Raw genomic sequence first — 19,805 nt, 5'->3', positions numbered from 1 at the left:
TATTAATTTTAGAATACCTTTTTTTATTAATTGGTAGCTTTTCAGTAAAAATATTGCTATACCGCTAACATTGTATATGTAGGACGGTATTAGAGATTTAACAATAATACTTATATTTATATATTGTATTTATGTATTTTCTACCATATTGGTAGGAATTTTACTTTGTAATGTAGGTAACCCCATTTGTGTTGCTATATTATATGGTAAGCTTTATAATTGGAGTATGTCTTTATTCCATGCTAACCCCTTCACAGCGCAAGTTGGTATGTGACTGTAACGTATTGGTACAAAGATGTTTTTGTTTCGATGTGTGCTGTTGTTTTTTTTTCTTTATTTCAAAAAATTCTGTCTTGTTTCCGAGTCTTTTTTGTTGTTGTTGCAATTTTTTAATATTTCTAGACAATCAAATAAAATTAAAAACTGCTTATGAATTTGGTTAGAAATTGATAAAAAAAATATATATTATTTTTTTATGTTATACGCCGTCTCATTGTCTTGTGACGGTCGTTATACGTAAATTACCTTGAAAAATCTAGTAAATTAATTCTTCTATTATCTTAATTATTTGAATAAACATTAAGTGTAGTTGTTTTTATAAACTTTTGTGAAAGTCTAGATCCCATTTTTGATATAAAAAAAACCAATATGATTTAATTCTAATTATTTTTAATTCTAATTTAGTAGATTTTAATGAGAAACATATTTAATTGGTAGAACGTTTACCTAAATAAAATTGTTTATTCCATGCGTCTTACCGGTTACCGGTGCACAGCTCAAGTCGGTACGTGACCGTTGTGCGGTACTAATGTTGTTTCAATATATTGACTGATTATTATTTTTTTCAATTTATATATACGTACATAATATAATACGTAGTATTCTGTCTTGTTGTGTAAGTCCTTGCGTAATAAAGTCTGGTGTACTCGTAAGTTCGTTTGTTCAGGAGAATATCTCACATATTAATTAATTTTAATATTCGAGGCCTTATTTGGGCATGTTGTTTACAGTATTAGGTTTTTTTTCTAAAGAAAAAACCATGTTTAAGAATTTCCATGACATGATGATGTATGACTTCGAAACCTTAATTAATTATGCAATGAATAATATAGGTACACAAATATAAAATTCCTGCAATATAATTATTATTTTGGATATAAATCGTTGACATAATTATAATAGAATTTAAATATTCCGAAAATAATGGATAGGAAATTCCATTTTTTTGTTATAATGTTACTTTGTTTAAAGGAACACTTGAGGCTTAAATTAAAAAAAAAATAGGTCCATGTTGGCGTGGCTAGGTGTTACCACAGCACATTGTTGGGCGCGTTTAGGCAATGAACCTTGCGAGCTTTTTGCATATTCAACAAACTAAAATGTATTATTAACAATCATAATACAAGTATATATTAATTAAAAAAAAACAATATCACTGTAATTGCATACTTTTTTTTATAATTCAAGACAGTTAGTTACAGTGGCGTGCCCTTCATAGATGTAACAATGCACTACTTACCCCGAAGACTCATTGCAAATCAGTATAATACTGATCCTAATAATTAGGAGATAGATTTTTTTGTATAAACTTTACGTAAGTTAGCTACTTTTGCGTACGTTAATTACCTTATGCACGCCACTGGTTAGTTACGAGGCAATTCAATAAGACAGAATTAATAGTCGACGCATGATTTCGTTCAGTGTTAGTTGTGTTACACATACACCAATTATTGTTTATTATTATTTTATTATATTGAATGCTTGTTAGGGTGTGTTACCACTGGTGAGAATGCTAGCTGGGATGAGCTAAGCGCCAGTGGAAACTCACCTTTATTGTAGTTTAATTATTAAAAAATATGCATGATGTTGTCTTTAGCTTAGACACAGTTACTAGGTTTGTTTTAGCTGCTAGGTATCTATAGGTTTTTTTATGGATAGACTTTGTTTTATTTTATTAAGTTTCTGCACTTTATACCACCTTTTGAGTTTTCAGTTTTATTGGAAGGATTAGGTTTTCAGGAGTTTGTCTATGGTTTAACGAAAACGTTTATGTTTTATCCTGATTACCATAGTGCACGAACAGTTTTTTTAACATAATTATGATGTTAATATTTAAATTGAGCTTAAAGTAAATTATTTATTTATCTATAACTTTGATGAAATTATTGCTATAATTGCAGACATGGACTTGCAACATTTTTAAGCTTGAACTTTACAGACTAATCAAAAGTCACATGTGAATTTATCGATTATGTTAATGGGATATCTTGTGATAAATAAATCATGTGATGTGTCAACAATCCTCAGTAGCGCAGTGGTAAAGGGGTCGGATTGATCACTGAGAGGTGCTGGTTCGATCCTCATCCCCACACTGTATTCGTCATTAATCCTAACAGTATTTTCCGAAAATCAATGATTGGTCTATTGCCTATTGTAGACAACTAGTAGTAAATTAGATAGCAAGAGGTTCTAATGAAAGATGACATTGGGAAACAGCATGTTTTTTTGTGAACTGGACGCGGCTATCTAGTTCTGTCAGTAACAGTAATTACTGTTATGGTATTGCTTCAATAATTATAAGTTTTACTGGTTATTATTATTTAAGTGTTTAAGTTAACTGTTTAAGTGTTATAATATGAATCATGATAGATTTAAATTTTACGTTTTAGTTGCATGAAATGTTGTGATCTTATTATAAAAAATGTATTATACAGGATGAGTTTAAAATCACTTTACTTTTGGAAGTCTGTTGGATTTTGATGAAGTTGATAGACTGATGTGTAAAATTTAGCAAACATTCTTTAAGCCTAGCGGGCACTAGCTTTCTTTGTGCTATTTTTTTCATATTAAAGGATTTCAATATTAAACAAAGTCTGATTTATAAGCCCTCCAGATCCCACTTCTGACACCACTGTACAATGTGGGTTTTGGAGGGCTTATAAATCAGACTTTGTTGTGCTATTTTTTTCATATTAAAGGGTTTCAATATTAAACAAAGTCTGATTTATAAGCCCTCCAGATCCCACTTCTGACACCACTGTACAATGTGGGTTTTGGAGGGCTTATAAATCAGACTTTGTTGTGCTATTTTTTTCATATTAAAGGGTTTCAATATTAAACAAAGTCTGATTTATAAGCCCTCCAGATCCCACTTCTGACACCACTGTACAATGTGGGTTTTGGAGGGCTTATAAATCAGACTTTGTTAAATATTGAAACAATCTAATGAGATAAGGAATAGTACAAAGAAAGCTAGTGCTCGCTAGGAGATCTGATGTTATTCTATCTAAAGATTTATCGTGTCAATTCGACATTTTACGCTGAGTTGTGCGTGTCGTCATAGCAACTCCCGGCAGCTAACAGAAAAACTAAAGTTCAGTTTCACACAAACGTGCTTCGTCCGTAATAATACGAGTAACAACACACCCAAAGCCAAACAGACTTCCCAGAATAGATTATCTATAGAACAGAATTATTATAAACACATCCTGTATATTATTCTGTTGTGGTTTCCTCCTCAAATATTGATTCCAGCATTTACCTGTCTGTTGTAAGTTAGTCTTAGGGCATTGAATGATGTAGCAAATAGTAAAATGGTTGTGGGTTTTTTGAGTTATTTTTTTTAAATAGAGGTCTTTATCGTGACTTATATCCTCCTTACCACAAAGTAAATACGACAGATATGCAAAGTATTTGTTTGTAATGTAAATGTTGTACAATTTCAGAGGCGCTCGTGTGTCTGGGCTACAACAGGCAAGAGATCGAATACTCTCTGGCGGAGGCGAAGTACGATGACGTATTCGCCACATACTTGCTGTTGGGAAGGAAAAGTACCGATGTGAGTAATCATACTTATATTATAAACCTGAAGAGTTTGTTTGTTTGCTTGAACGCGCTCATCTCAGGAACTACTGGGCCGATTTGAAAAATTCTTACAGTGTTAGATAGCCCATTTATCGAGGAAGGCTATAGGCTATATGTTATCCCCATATTTCTACGAAATCGGGAACTACGCGCTTGAAACCGCGCGGCGTCAGCTCATATTTGAGACGCGAATGTGTGTTTGTTAGCTTTCAAGCCTAAATGACTAAATTGATGTTAATCTGTTAAATGCCGGGAGCCCACGGCCCCGCCAATAATTCAAATTCGAGTGCCAAAGGTCTCGGAGGGTTAAAAATTCTTTCACTAATAGGAAGTTCGTCATCAGTGAGTAATATGGGCTGTGTTATATCCCTGTATTCCTACTCGAATAGGAACAAATCGGATGAAATCGCATATCTGTTTTTGGTATATTAAAGTTGATACACATTCGGGACTCCCATACCTATAGTTTCGAGTTAAAGAATTTATTTATGTTTTATAGCATTTATTATTTGTAATAAACATTGTCAATAATAGTCGTTGGCTTGCAACGCATTAATAAATAGTTGGTATATTTACTTTAGCTCCCTTTTTGATAGTTTGCAGTCAGTTTTATAATTACTTTATTTAAAACAAATCGCCTACATTCAATTGATCGCGTTCCTACCTAGGGACCTAATTATTAAGGTGCCTGTAAGGTTAGTGGTAAATTAAGAAATAAATTCAAACTTCAATAATTGTGTCTAGACATAGTCAGTTTATGATATCACTTTGTCATTTGTTAATTTTTGTCTATGAGAGACAAAACGAATTTTTTATTTGTCAAATTTTTATGACAGACAAAACTGTTTTTACAGCCCGAATCGGACGGCAGCCGGTCCGGATCGTCTCTGTCGTTGCGGAACGCGGCCGCGCCCGGCCAGCCGCAGCCGGCGCAGCAGGGCAACGCGCACGCCGGTGAGTGGTCACGCGACATGCACGCACACACACATACAGACATACAACTTATACACGCATAGACTACATATACACTTGAAAATCTGACGTAATTTTAAAGATTAAGAATTGAATAAGAATAAGAATTGTTTATTTGAAATAACTCAGTACACAAATTGCAATGACGTCCTGACCCTTAAACTAGGTAAGCCCGTGTCTTAAGGGCCAGTGACTTCCCTAATAACTTACGAAAATCCATAAAATAAATTTCAAATTTAAAGAATGATTTTATTTTTCTCTTATCCGCGAATACATGACAAATACTAATAAAAAATGTTGTTGTGGTGTTATTTTATTAAAGATTTTCATTCATGACCCATTAGTTCATTTTTAATAAATACTGTCCTGGGATTCGTAGAAAAAATAATATTTATTTCCCTCGGTAATAAATAATTTTTATAGTAGTCCTTTTTATGTTTTTCCAAATCAATCATTACGAACTCAGTAATGCATATAACACTGTGATCATATTTTTAAAAAAACCGTCCATATTTTTTATATATATATCATTAAAAAAAGAAGTTTTTTTTTTCAAAATAAACTCTATCTATTTTCGTAGAACAAAGTGTTATGGTCCAATTAACTTCTCCAACGAATCACCTAAGCGTTTCCATCAATCCAGTACTATACAATTATACATTATACAAATACACTTACTCTATACAAATTAATAAAAGAATTACTTTATATGTTTTACATTTGAAGCATATTTATTTATATACATATAATGTAAAGTAGGCTTAGGAAATCATTTTTATTAATCAATAATGTTCAATTTTCGCTTCAAATTTGTATTCAACAGAGAACAATTTAGAAAATTATATTATTTAAAATTGCAATTTCTTACTTTTCCGTTTAGATTTGATAATTGATGTAGTATTAAAATCAGTTAAGTTTTATTAATTGTTTCTAAGATAAGACTTCTGTTTCTATTAACAATAATAATTATTGAAATACTGAATAACTTTTAAACAATTTTATCCTTGTAATTGACTTTTCATATTTAACAACAAAAAAAAATTAAAAGATGATTAACATTAATAATTTACTAAATATCATTTAATAAGTGACAGTTTCATTTGTTCTCTTATGGATACATGTAATGAGTAATAATAAAGCTTAGGTAAAAGACAAGATAATATGTTTGGGAGAGCTTAGCTTATTCTAACCGGAGAACCATGACATCTTTTATATAGTAAGTTATTAAAAATATCATTTGAGGTCCATTTGTTATTGGCTATGACTTGGAATCAAAATAATCAATTTTATATCTATTATTGTATGTTAAAACGTCTGTTATTTTAATTAGAATTCTTTTATAAGTCTGTCTATCTAAATAGCAAAATTAAGGTTTAATGTTGGAATTGTAATTTTCAAGGTATACTTTGTTATTTTTTTTTATGTAGGTCCGAATAATAAGACATGAACAAATTTAAAATACCTACAAAATATATACTTTAAGAGTTATTTAGATTTGTACATGACTACATAACCCTTGATTTAATAGTTATATAGTTTTGATAATCATGAACACTATTTAAACTATCAATTATCAATATTTATCATTGACTTTACAAATTAACATTGTCAGATTAAAGTTTCTTCAAGATGCTTTGGTATCAAAGTCAATGGTACATTAAGAGTATTTTTTCGGTTCTGTCACATTTTCGGTAATAGTGTTATAATTTATCATTCGTAACAAAAGGAGAAATTCCTGTTTTTAAATTTTGATTCCAAGGCCGTAGCAACTATTGCTTCTTTATTTTATTGTATATTTGTGTGCTTATCGTGGCGTACACCCAACGCAACTATACTCGTGGACGTTCCCCTTTATGTTCAGGTTCGCACGCTTCTCTGTAGGCCTAACATGCCACCCACGACATAGCTCGTGAAGACAAATCAACCAATAGCGCCGAACCGGAACTATCGCTGTCTCTTTCGTTGCGTAGGAACGAATGAGACAGGGATAGATTTTAAAAATGCATCCGGTAAGCCCTGAAGTGTGCGAACCTTTAATGTTCTTTCATATCTATCAGTCAGTGTGTCTGTTCATTGGTCATTATCTATTAGATTTCCGATTTCGATGTTATTCTATTTTTACTTCAAATCTTCAATAAGACACTATGCGACATATCTATATATCTGGCATCCGATCCGAAGCTGTGCAGAGCTTAATTGAGTTTGTAGTATTTAGTTAAAATACTTAACACGCTATACGTGTCGCCGTGTTTTTATCATAATAATATTACAATAAATATACAACCTTTTTAATATTGACATATTTTACGTAAATGGTATAAATGAGTCTTCGCACGCGCAGGGTGTGAAGTCAGAGAGGAGAAGAGAGGTTGAAGTAGGCGTTGTTGGCAACCGCCTCACTCGCTTTCCTCTGTCTATATACATGAGTACCGCTGTACTATGCAGACGAAGACTCATGTATGTGGTTTGTCTATAACACAGCCCTTTGTGACACAGCTCGTGCGGTGAATTGCTATCACAATACGTTATTTCGTGTTATATAAGTTCTAAGTGTACGGTTGCCAATTAAATTAATACATGAGGCTTTACACAATATTAGGTTAACGCACAGGGTGGTACTTACGTGTTTCTATCGATTGCCCTGCATAGTGAAGCTCTAATATATAGAATGTTCCCAATTGACTCAAGTGTCCCAACTGAGACATCTGCAAGTATGAATATAAAAAAGTTACTCGAGTTCTTCCGCATGTTATTGGTTCAGGTGACAGATAAATATGATTCCAGCATAATATTTGTTTTTTTGGAAACCTTTTTGGCATGTTCCTCGATGTGATATATGGACGTAGTTGCACCTAGTGTTGCGGAGTATATAGCGGCGCGGGGTGTACGTGAGGGGCGGTATAGTATCGGGCGGGACGCGCCCTTGACAGCGTTGCGACGGACCCCGGTGTTAGACACTTGTATGGGAAATATCACCTTCAGTATTTGCTTTATACATCATGTAAACTTTATTTTATTGAATAAGACAATGTGAGAAGAACATAGATTTAAATAACAAGAAATAGTATATTTTCACCAATAGACAATAGTGATCTCTTTCAGTGTATTTTAACTAAGGAGATATCTCTGAGACGGTAAAACCCAATATCAAAATTCTTGCATAAATGGTTTAACACAACAAAAGTTCATTAGTATGCAAATTATAAGAATCAATCAATATTTTTTTATTAAAGCAGCGTGTATTTGTTTACGAACCTAATACTGATATGAATTGATAACGGCTCAACTTGAATTTTTTGGAATGTGCCCTATTAGTTTTGAATTCTAACACAACGGTTTTAACCTTAGCAATAAAACTAATAGTACTAGTTTATAGGGTTTTAAAGCTAACACTGAAGTCTTAATAGAAGTAACATAGCATCTGGGTCTGTCGTAGAAATGGCCGCATTTTTAGGCACGAGACCGTCCAAAGAAAGGGTCAGATGTTATTCGTGGAGTTTAAGAGGACTCAAATTTTAAATGGCTGGGTATATGAAACCTTTTAAACAGATTAAGGAATGGAAAATGGCACGGAAGTGACGAAATTAAAAAAAGAATAACGTGATATTGGAATGATGTTTTGTACAACATAGGTTTTATCCTATTTTCCGACAAGGAAATTATGGAATGTGTTTCTGAGACAAACCGATATTATTGTATCCATCAGTCAGATATAGACATTAATGTTTGATCTTTCACTGAATATAATTTGTTATTAATTATATGAGTGCAGGATTAAAATGAAAATGTTAATAAGACTATTAAAGTTGCATTCCTTGATCGATAATAGACGTTTTTGTATACCTTGTCGTTTGAAATAGCATTTTCACGTTTATGAGTGGTTAAATTTCCGAAGTTTGTGGTCACTGTGCCTCAAAACGTGGCCTGACAGCAGGGCCACAGCCTTGTCATAAGCCACAGCTTGTTGCTGTGCGACAACAAACCAACACAAATGTATTACAAAGTGTCACCGCTTCTGACAAAGTATGCCGTATGAAAATGATGATTGCCCATTGCAATTTGACAAATCAATAATATTAATCAAGTATGTAACATAAAAATCAATTTGTTATATTTTTATGATTTTTAACATCATATCAACAAACCAATATACTTAATCTATTTCCTAAACAAGCATCCATTTAAAGATTATTGTTTAATCGCATCTTGGGAGACAGTGTTTCAACTTAAGTTTTTACTTAATTAAGTATTTCAACGTCAAATAATTGATTGTTACCTTTTCTTTACGTACATCTATTTTTTCAGTTGATCCATTTATTTTTCCAATATAACTGGACATTCTCAAGTCAAAGTGAAAATACATTTCAATTACTTTTTTATACACGATAGAGAAATGTTGAAAGTTTTTTGTGGTCCGGTTCCTCAATTCATCAATTCCGGTTATACATATTATTAAAGTGATTGTTGAAAGTGTGCCATTATATTGGGCCACTCGACTTTATTTTAATTCTTCTGGACTGGACTGGACTTTATTTTAATTCTTCGTCATAGGCTTAGGAACCGGTTTCTTGAAACGTGCTCGACGAAACGAAATCCTTAATGTAATTGATATGTCAAATATACGCGTTGGTGTTTAGTGGATATAATTGTTGCAACAGTGGCAAACAAGGCCACTCGATGCGTTTGTGTTGGTCCGTGTCGCCCGCCGCTGTCGGCTCTCGGTAAGGGTGTTGTGGCGGTGTGGCAGGCGGGTGCGCGTCGCCCTCGCACCGCGGCGTGCAGCGCAGCATCTCGGCCAGCGCGCGCCCCGCCGCCTCGCGCCGCGCCTCCTCCGGCGCCGAGGTGTTGCGCGCGCAAGGTAACATCGCTTGACGACCACGACACGACACGACCTACGACAGGCTGCCCTGTGTGCCTAATGGGAGTTTTCAATATTTTCATACTGTTACTATCACGTTGACGTAAACGCAAATGTATATGCAATTTAAACAGTTGTGCAGTAGTGCCTCTAGATGGCGCTGTTTCAATTCCTTAGAAATTCGCGTTTACGTTACGTAAAAGTAACAGTATCAAACTGCCACTAGGCCCTCAGATCACTAGGATACGTGCGAGGATTACCTTGGTAAGGATGACTGTGAAACCCACCGAAAAGTAGATTTTTCGGAAACGGGAACGACTACCAATACTCGTTACTTACTCGGTTTCCTTGATTAGTGAAGTGTAATTAAATTGGCAGTAAGAAAGTCTTAACTCGAAATATTGATAGTTCTCAGTTAAGGTCCTAAATTAGTGCCATATTCGTAATTTAGTCTTAGCTCTGTAGCTTTTGTTGAATTAGTGTCACATCCAATATTATCGATACTTTTGCAAGATTACGCTAAAATCACAGAAATATGTAAGGTACAGGCCAATAGGGTATGCAGCGTAGGTTGTTGCAATTGGTGACTTAACCTTAAATGACAACATGAATCAGGACTGAATACTGTATCAGGAGGGGAGGAGTTCAGGATAATCTTATCTTTCTAATTTCTAAAATTCAGATATATAACTTAAAAAATATAGCTTCATATTTCCTTGTTATGTTTTTTCAACAGTGTTAATTCAAACTGACGGATAATTTGATTATTTTTTATTTTTTTCTAAATTATATTTGCTCATGTCACAATATAAATTGTATTGTTACTTTAACACTATCTTACAGTTACTAATGCATCGTTAGTTTGTAAAAGTTAAATTAAATATTTAGGTAACTTACGTGTGTGCATATTGTTACGTGTGTGCGTATTGTTTTTGAATGTGGATTCACACAAAGTCTCAAAGGTTCTAAAATTTCCAATGCGTTATGTACGTTGTGAGTCTATCTCTACTTTAAAATGTCAAGTTGTCTGTGGTTTCACTAACATCCTTACATGTATCCTCGCTCATGTCTGAGGCAAAGGCAGCCTAAATACCGAACGTAGAGGATAATTTTACTAGGCTTTGGTCTATTCTTTCGAGGAAAAAGTAAATAATAAATAGTGAGTAGTGTATTGCATGATGATATGACCATTTGCATGTTCATTTATTTTTTGATACATAAATAAAATATATTTTTATAAAGAGGTATCTTCTATCTTATATACCTACTGCTGGGGGTTATTTATACTTAACAATCACTTGCTGTTAAAAGTATTGATATTCCAAAGTAAAGCTAATTTTGTATTTGCATGAATGAATAACATAAAATAATATTTTTTGGGTAATGATTTTTACATTGGATGATTTTTTGTAAATATTGATTTCTTAAAATAGAGTGAGAATCTCAGCTTTATATTTTGTTTAGTATATAGTAATTAACTAAAGGGTATTTATTATGTTTTAGTTTCTTATAAAGTTAAATAACATACATAAAATGTATTACGAGTATATCATGTCTGATTTATATATTTTTTTAATTTTCATTTGTCGCAAAATGAATGTATAATTTAAAATTGACAATGGCATTCGAAAGTGGGATTTATTATTTTCTGTATAATTTTGTTTATATATTATGTACTTAATAGCATGAGTATAGTACGAGTGTATATCTTTTTATAGAATGTGGTTATAACTTTTCTTTAACATATTCAAACGTATATAACGATCAAAAATAAAGTAGTTTGCACAGATTTCAGTGTAAGCTAGTGTTTACAATTTTCTTGAATCATTATTACCCCCATTTAAACCATTGTTACCCCTATTCTTGTCATGTGTAGCAACTAACATAATGATTCTCTTTCTGTTAATTCTGTTATAAGTGTTTCTTTAACCCAAGCGTGTTGTTTCCTGTCGTACTGCCATTGCATTTTTTTTTATTCAGGGCACCCGTGCTCCGGAAAATTAGAAAAACGTGCAAACAAAAATTAAGCTTAAGCTCTTGCATGTTCGTAAGCTTCCTTAATTATCTAATTAGGTACGTTTAGCTTTGTTTTTATGCCTTGCATGATTCATTACCCATCTAAACTTTGTCATATTCACGATTTTTCGTCGTTGATTGACATAACTCAATTATATGTGTATTTTATCAATGGGTACGTGGCAACTTAACCACCATAATATTATAGAGATTTAGCTGGAAATGAGTTTTGCAGACTCATAATTTTAATAAACATAGGCACTGCATGATATCTAAAAAAATGTATTTTTTTTAAGTTATACATAAAAGGTATCAAATAACAATTTTTTTTCTTCTTTATCCCCTTTTGATTGCTAAAAAAAATGTTTTTATGTGGTGGTTAATAAACGGATGTCTATTTCGTTGAAACTTTTTAACATCTGATTTATATTTAATAAATAATAATTCATGATATTATTTCTGGTTTTGTGCTTAATTCCTAAAGTTTTTTGTTTATTCTGTGGTTGCATATTTTGTTTATGTCATGTGGGTTTTATTCGTTTGTCGCATGTATGCTGTAATGCATTATATTTTAGTTTGCATGTACAATCTATTTTAGTTAGTAGATAGAACGGTAAGTAATGTGTTTCCCCATTTTCCTTAGTATTATATAATATTATATGAAGTCCCTTTGAAACATTTGTGTACCAAAACGTAAATTGATACAATTCCTTCCGAATAACAATCTTTTATATAAACGGTTTTTTTATAAATAGATTCGTTTATATTCTTTAAATAAGTATAAATACATCAATATATTCAATTCATATTGTAGTTTATTTAAAAAAAATACTTATAAATAGTTCATTGTTACAATAACGTATATAATCGATAAATAGCAACTAAATTTCCAAAAGCATCTATAGGCAATCAAAAAATCGCGAACGGAAGTTTAAAACGGCCAATTTTTAAATTTTATTTACTAAAAATTTGCAAATCTACACAATTTTCAATTTACAATTGGAAATATATTACAAGGCTATTTGTAATCCATATAATGTGGTTACTTGAAATAAATTATCACAAATTAATAAATTTAAAATCAATTTTGGACTGGAATTCTAAAAGAGACATGGTATATAATTTATACTTTTATTAGTTAAATTTTACTTACTTATTTACATTTTGTTTTGATCATGTATGATTGTTGTAATTCCTATTTTTAGTGAGATGTTATACGTGATGTTGGAATTTTCGATACATGGAAATAGTTATATCCCCCATTTTACATTTCCAGCATGTAATATATATAATTATAGATATTATGTAGATCTTCTATGAAATTAGTTAAACTTCCTCTTCGCATGATATCATTCATATATGGATGTTTGTTTTTCCATCAGTAAACGAATGGACCATATTTGATGTAACAACGTTACAAATAAAGTCAATTTCTATATAAGTATAGATGAGAGAAAATGGAATTAGTTTCATAGCCATCTTAAGCCATGCGATGTTGAGTATATAATATGGGGGCCCTATAAGTCGCTGCTGCTAAATTTGTATTGTTATCAATATGGCATAATCGTGATCATTTTGTGAAGCAACTCACACTTGATAAGAATTCTTTCGCATCTTAAAAATAGCTAAACAGTTTTAAAGTTAATTTAGTTTTATTTCAATAGTTGGAAATTAATTTGATCTAAAAACAAACAGAATGCCTTCATGATAAAATGACCCGTCAAATATTATACATATTTGTATCGATAGTATAATTAATAGTTATTCTTGCAGTTATTAGTAGTAAGGTAACCTTTAGATATTATATACCATTTAGAGCTTTATTAAAGGGGTTAACAGGTTGGTAGAGTAAAAGCAGATTAGTTTTATTGCTATTATAGTTATGGTTGGTGTAGTTTCATAGTTGCTTATGGTTTTACTCATAGGTAAATAATACGTACGATTATAATCTATAGCTTGAGTTTATGGATCGGTAATAAAATATCTATTGCTTTGTTATTTTTTGTATGTGACATTTATTACAATTACCTATGTGTATTGGTGAAAAGTATTTCATATTTTAATAAAATAATCAACCCCATAAAATTTTAATATTTGTCTATACATTACGTCATGTTAGGTAATTAAATTTTAAAAAAAGCTATTATATCAGAAATATCCCAGCTTCAGTCCCCACCCTTTCAATTATTACAGCATTTATATGTTTGCAACTTTTTAAAGAAAAAAGGAAAATTAGTCGCGCACAGAAGACTTCTTGTATTTTTATACATAATTCCATTAACCGTGTTTTGTCACCATATTAGCGTGGGGTTAATGATTGATTTGGCTTTGCAGTTGGCACGACGAGCTCAACGGCTAACAACACCACGTCCACTGCCACCACCACTACGTCCAATTTTAAAAGACAGGTACGATTTATATTTACTACTACTGTTATTAATCGTCATCGTTATCCATATACGGCTCACTGAGCTCGAGTCTCCCCTCAGAATGAGAGGGGTTAGGCCAATAGTCCACCACACTGGCCCAATGCGGATTGGCAGACTTCACACACGCAGAGAATTAAGAAATTTTCTGGTGTGCAGGTTTCCTCACGATGTTTTCCCTTCACCGTTTGAGACACGTGATAATTAATTTATTAAAATGTACACAATTGAAAAGTTGGAGGTGCAAGCCCCGGACCGGATTCGAACCCACACCCTCCGGAATCGGAGGCAGAGTCATATCCACTGGGCTATCACGGCTCTTACTGTTATTAACTACTGAGGATATATTTTTCTGTACGTAACCGGGAGTTCGTGGGCGGGTCACCAATACATGTTATTCTTGTTCTGATTGTGTAAGTCCTTATGGTCTTAATGGGAAATCAGCGGCGTCAACGGGGATTTTAGGCGAGCGCAGAAGCATTGCTTGATCAGGCCAGAAGGCTAGCAGATGAGATAGGCTGAATGACTCTCTAAGGGCGTCTTCTCTGAGACCGTACATCGTCCTAGAGGGTCATTATTGTAAATGTTTTCTGGAATTCCGCCAGCGAGCAAGCGAGACATGAATATAGACACAGACAATAATGGTGTATGTTTGAGGGTCAAATCTTAAAAGAGGGAAGAAAATCGTGTTATAAATGGTAATGTAATGATATAAACTGTTCACTATTTCCAGAAATGTACGTGTCCCATGATTTTATTGACAATCAATAGATACCCTAGATTTATGAGGATGGTGGTGTGATGACTGGTACTTAAGACTTACCGAATTTTTCTTTGCTTTTCGTACATTATCTACGGTCTAACTTGAAAATATTTTGTTTAATTTAAAAACAACGGAATTAATAAATAATTACTGAATTTAAATGCTTAATTATTTATTTTTCTTTTACAGAATACCATTGACTCAGCATCTATTAAAGAAAATACCGCGCGGATCGCTCTAATGCAGGTAGGTTACATTTACATTTCATTCTTGTTGATGTCTTGTTTCAGAATGCGAGGTTTTTGAATGCCCAAGCAAACAACTCCTATGTCTACCAGTGAATGTTCCATTTAAATCGGTTCAGTCGTTCCTTAGGACAAATAGACAGACAGTCAGACAAACAAAAACTATAATAAAGTTTGATTATGTTTTAGAATCGTGTAAACAACCATAAACACTGCACACATAGTCTGAATATTGAAATCACAGACGGTCACTGCAATTTTTTTTATATGTATTTTTTTATTTAATGAATACTTAGCCATTGACTGCGATCTTATCTGATGGTATGTGACGATGCAGTCTAAGATGGAAGCGGGTTAACTTACATTGGAAAAAGTTGAAGTGTATTTTACCCACACCTCTAACTATTTGACGTCTTTGCCGGTAGGGTGGTAACTGTAGCGTGCCTTAAGACTCGTCTGTAATGAGCCTTACAATGCTTAGTTAAACAAGTTTATGCTACACGGCCGAAAACGGGTTTGCGACTCCCTAGTCACTCGTGGTCGCTCCACATTGACGCTCGATTCATAAATAGTAGTCCGCTTAATGTTATATATATTTCTTACTGTAACCTTTTGCAATCGATTCAATATTATTTAATTCCTGACAGTAGACACGCCTAGTAACCTTCTCGAATTAATTCAATCATAAATCGACAATAACTAGCCACGACCGAAGCCTACCACTAGAAATGTATGTATTGATAACTCTAAGGTGCAAAACACAACGCGGCCGACGAGCGCCCAGCCGAAGTTGGAGCCCCGGCCGCGCATCCTGTCGAGCGGCGCGCGGCGCTCCGAGCACGCGGCGGCGCACGCGACGCACGCGGCGGCGCACCCCGCGCACCAGGCGCCCAAGATGTCGCCGCCGCACGACACGCCCAGGTACTGCTCTCGGAGTCTTCTTGGTTCATCGCCGGGAGGCTCAGACCAAATATTGTATAGGACCTGCCTCGCTAGACGTTACTTTTCTGTCAAAGTATATGATCAACGATCTAATGCGATTATAAGAACTGTTTCAATAGAATTGATGTTAAACAGTTGTAATCGTGTTCGTCGGTTAAAGAGCTCCGTAAAAATACTTTTTTGTGTAAGTGAGTTGTGTAAAAAACGGGAAAAAACTTCTAGTTTAGTATAAGATATATACAAAATCTAAGCTCGTTTTCCTCAGAAAATGACAAACAATTTTGTTCGTGACTATGAGTGCGATACAGGTCCTTCTATAATTGGTCTGAGCCGGGAGGTCATCCGCTAGTCTATAGTCGTAACTACTCCTAACACAATCTTTTTCTAGTTGGTTGGGAATGGGAATATTGGTCATATTAAAAAAAATATATGGCAAATATTCTTTATAAACAAGTTGAGTCCTCGCCAGCGCGCTGCAGGTGTGCGGGGGGAGGGTATGACGACAAAGGGAAGCGGATAAAGTGTGTCCTCACCCACGTGGCCGATGTGGGATGTGACGACAGAGGATAGCGGGAAAGATAAATCCCCCTTTTCTTTTTGCGCATTCTGTAGCACACGGGCGAAGAGTATGATATGTGATTTGTTTATAATATTTATTTTTATCCATTATGTATTACGCGCATCACTAATATTTTATTTAATATACGAGTATAATAGAAATATCTGTATATTATATGTATGTATATGTATATCTAATGTTTATTATTTTTGATAATATTGTTACTACTTAGATATAAAAACTTGAGGCCAACTTAATTACCAATAAAACATCTAATAATATTTGAATCTAATCAGTAATGCTGGTACTTTAGGTAATGAGTAAATATTATATTTACATCGTAGTGATGACCTGCTATATTTTACATTATTACGTATTTCCGAAGTACTCGTATATCGAAAGTAATTTTTGCATGGTACGGAAATGATATGCCCCTCATGTATTTTATACGAAATATTTTTCGAAATGTTTCGTGTTAATGTTGAAATGTCAAACCTTATGTATAATGTTTAAAACTACATAATATCCTATTGCATTAACTTTTGCATATTGAGCGCATTGCATAGCCCATAATATATTGTTCTATCTATATATATATTTAAGATATAAATAATAGACATTATAATCTTGCACGACTGTCTTTATGTGTACATTTATTAATGTAACAAAATAAAAATGTATATCCTTTTCTAAATATATGTAAAAATTACCCCTATATGCAGTTTTATCCCATTTTAACTCAATATGGAGAGGAATAACGGTGATTTGATACGTATGTATGTATTTATTGGTCGTATCGCATTTAATTTTTACTTTATTTAGCCCTGTATATTTATAAAATTAAATTATTATAACTGTCTTATTTATTGTGCGTCATAAAAATTTGGGGGTAAATATGATTTAAAATATATATGTGTATTTATTTGTGATTCAATGAAATTAAAGTGCGTTCGTTGTTTGTTTGTTTGAGTTTGCGTCTGTTACCACCATATTACCAAAATAAGAGTATATATAAGAAGGATATTGATATAAGACGTAAACTCGAACGCCAAAGCGAACGCATCACAACAATTTACCCCCAAACGGTACCCCGTACATGCCGAGCATGCCGAATCCCTGGGTAAACGGTGACTAACCGCATGCTGGAATGATTTACACGCGTCCAGTCAAGAGACTAAGAACGGTGCCGAGAACGGCAAGCCCGCGCCCAGTGCGTCCACTGCGAACAAGACGCACGTGAAAAGTGCGTCCATTTCGTCGGCCACCGGCGCCGCGCCGCTGGGCGAGCCCGCGCCGCACAATGCGTCCGCGCGCGACCTGGCGCAGCCCCGACCGAGGTACCGCACCGTAGACGCATGCATGTGACGCGCTTGCGTACGCGCTCAGCGTCCAGTGTAGTGTGAGTTGTGTGGATTCTCAGTTTGATAGTAACATGGCTACACTAACACTACAGTCACAGAGAGATAACCTATAATTCGCAGATCTTCGTCATTTTATAAAAGCTGAAAGTTTGTTAGCACATTCGTACTCACACCTACTGGTAGTCATATACGGTAGGCAACTGTAGAGATTGGACTCAGCTTCGTAGCAAATCTTCGTTAGAGAATGTTGTTTATTTTATCAATTTCCTCAAAGTAGTTTTACGGAATTTTGTCAACGAATTGTCTCTCCAATTACTTTTTGCATTCGGACAGTTGGAGGTCAAGACTTTAAAAGCAAACATAGTCCACATTTTATAGTTGCCTACCGTACCGTACTTACCTATGCAGGAGTATGGACTGACAAACTTTTAGCTTATATATTATGACGAAAGTGTGTCTATTGCAGGCTCATCACCTCACCTCACGTCACGTACCTTCATCGACACATCATCAGCTTGCTATTGAGCACGATTTTTGACGACCTCTCTCTGACACATTTGGTAATGCTTTGGTTTGCAACAGAGGGGTCTTGAAATTGATTCAGGTCTGTGCGATCGTAGCCTTCAGGCTTGGATATTTGTAATCCTTCCGGTAAAGTTCCGTCAAACGATTTAGTGTTTCTGTATGCTGGGTAATCTTTTTTTCTTGATTGTGTAAAAGTCGTAGGCTCTTTGATGGGACCTCAGTGTTACTGGTGAGTTTCGGCGACCACAGAAGCCTACGTTTACATTGTAAAGTCGTGCGTCATCGGAACGCAGGTGAGGCATACAATGCGTCGATCCGTTGCGACAACGCAACGCAACGCTCTGATGAGGCATTTCACTTATCAAACTTAATCGTCTCTAGTGCAGAAAAAAATCGCCAATTGTCTACCCTTATTACTCAAATATATACATCCTATATAATACTCAAACTTAAAAACTTTCCTTACAAGACTCTTGGTGATACATTCAAACTGAGAATTAAAACTCATTACTACAGATTACATATATCGAGCAGTTTTGTGGATTGAAATACTAACTTCAAAGTAAAGTTAACTTAATGCCTCTTGTTTTCAGTATGAATTTATGCACTGCCAGAAAAATCGTGATTGTTACGTGATTTTGGGTTTAAAGTTAAATGTAATTTTAAACTTTAAATTACATTTAATTAGGTTGCTTTTACTTTGAACTAGTGTTTTATAAACCATGAACATTTACGATATATGTAATCGGGGCTATACTAAAGGCAGAGCGCGTGGTAATACGTAGAACACTTCTATATAGATAAAAACCACTTTTGTGTCTAATTTACAATTTCAAATTGGTGCTTACTATCGTTCACAAATCTCAAAGCAACGCTGAGAATAGTTACTAGAATAGTTTTAGTTACTATCTTCTATCTTTTTCTAATTGGAGTATTGTGAGAAGGACAGCTCTGTTTTTATGAGTCAGTTTAACAGTTTTCAATGATTTTTTTTTTTGGTAATTTCTCTTGTGGTTATACAGTATTTCAAATTTGGTTCTGTGCTTCTAGAAAAAATGTAAATACTGCGTGCTCGGTATCACTAGTTTGAAAGCTTTTTTTTGTGGACAAAATTTTTTAAAAAACTTCGTTTTAATTTTGTTTAATTGCATAGATTGCATGCTATGTAAATCAGATTTGGCATGTCTATTGTCTTGACTTTATCACAACTATTAATGTATATTTTAATACCTACCTACCTACCTATATGTATTTATTAATATTATATTATATAT

At 33.8% G+C, this 19,805-nt stretch overlaps 1 protein-coding gene across 11 annotated transcripts in view; it reads left to right on the top strand.

Annotated features, from left to right (window-relative positions):
* Positions 1–19,805, top strand: part of LOC112058090 (serine/threonine-protein kinase MARK2) — a 219,049-nt gene that overhangs the window by 175,011 nt on the left and 24,233 nt on the right. For 9 of the 11 annotated variants that reach the window (XM_052886767.1, XM_052886764.1, XM_052886763.1 and 6 more), the window contains 7 exons: positions 3,726–3,838; positions 4,719–4,818; positions 9,584–9,694; positions 14,045–14,118; positions 15,089–15,145; positions 15,896–16,065; positions 17,812–17,982. In XM_052886767.1, the coding sequence (XP_052742727.1) occupies positions 3,726–3,838; positions 4,719–4,818; positions 9,584–9,694; positions 14,045–14,118; positions 15,089–15,145; positions 15,896–16,065; positions 17,812–17,982 (796 nt within the window). The remainder of the gene's footprint in view (positions 1–3,725; positions 3,839–4,718; positions 4,819–9,583; positions 9,695–14,044; positions 14,119–15,088; positions 15,146–15,895; positions 16,066–17,811; positions 17,983–19,805) is intronic. The other 2 variants (XM_052886761.1, XM_052886762.1) reach the window with 2 other exon arrangements.

Source organism: Bicyclus anynana, chromosome 18, assembly GCF_947172395.1.
Source record: "Bicyclus anynana chromosome 18, ilBicAnyn1.1, whole genome shotgun sequence".
NCBI classification, from domain to species: domain Eukaryota; kingdom Metazoa; phylum Arthropoda; class Insecta; order Lepidoptera; family Nymphalidae; genus Bicyclus; species Bicyclus anynana.
This window is presented reverse-complemented; position numbering and strand designations above follow the sequence as displayed.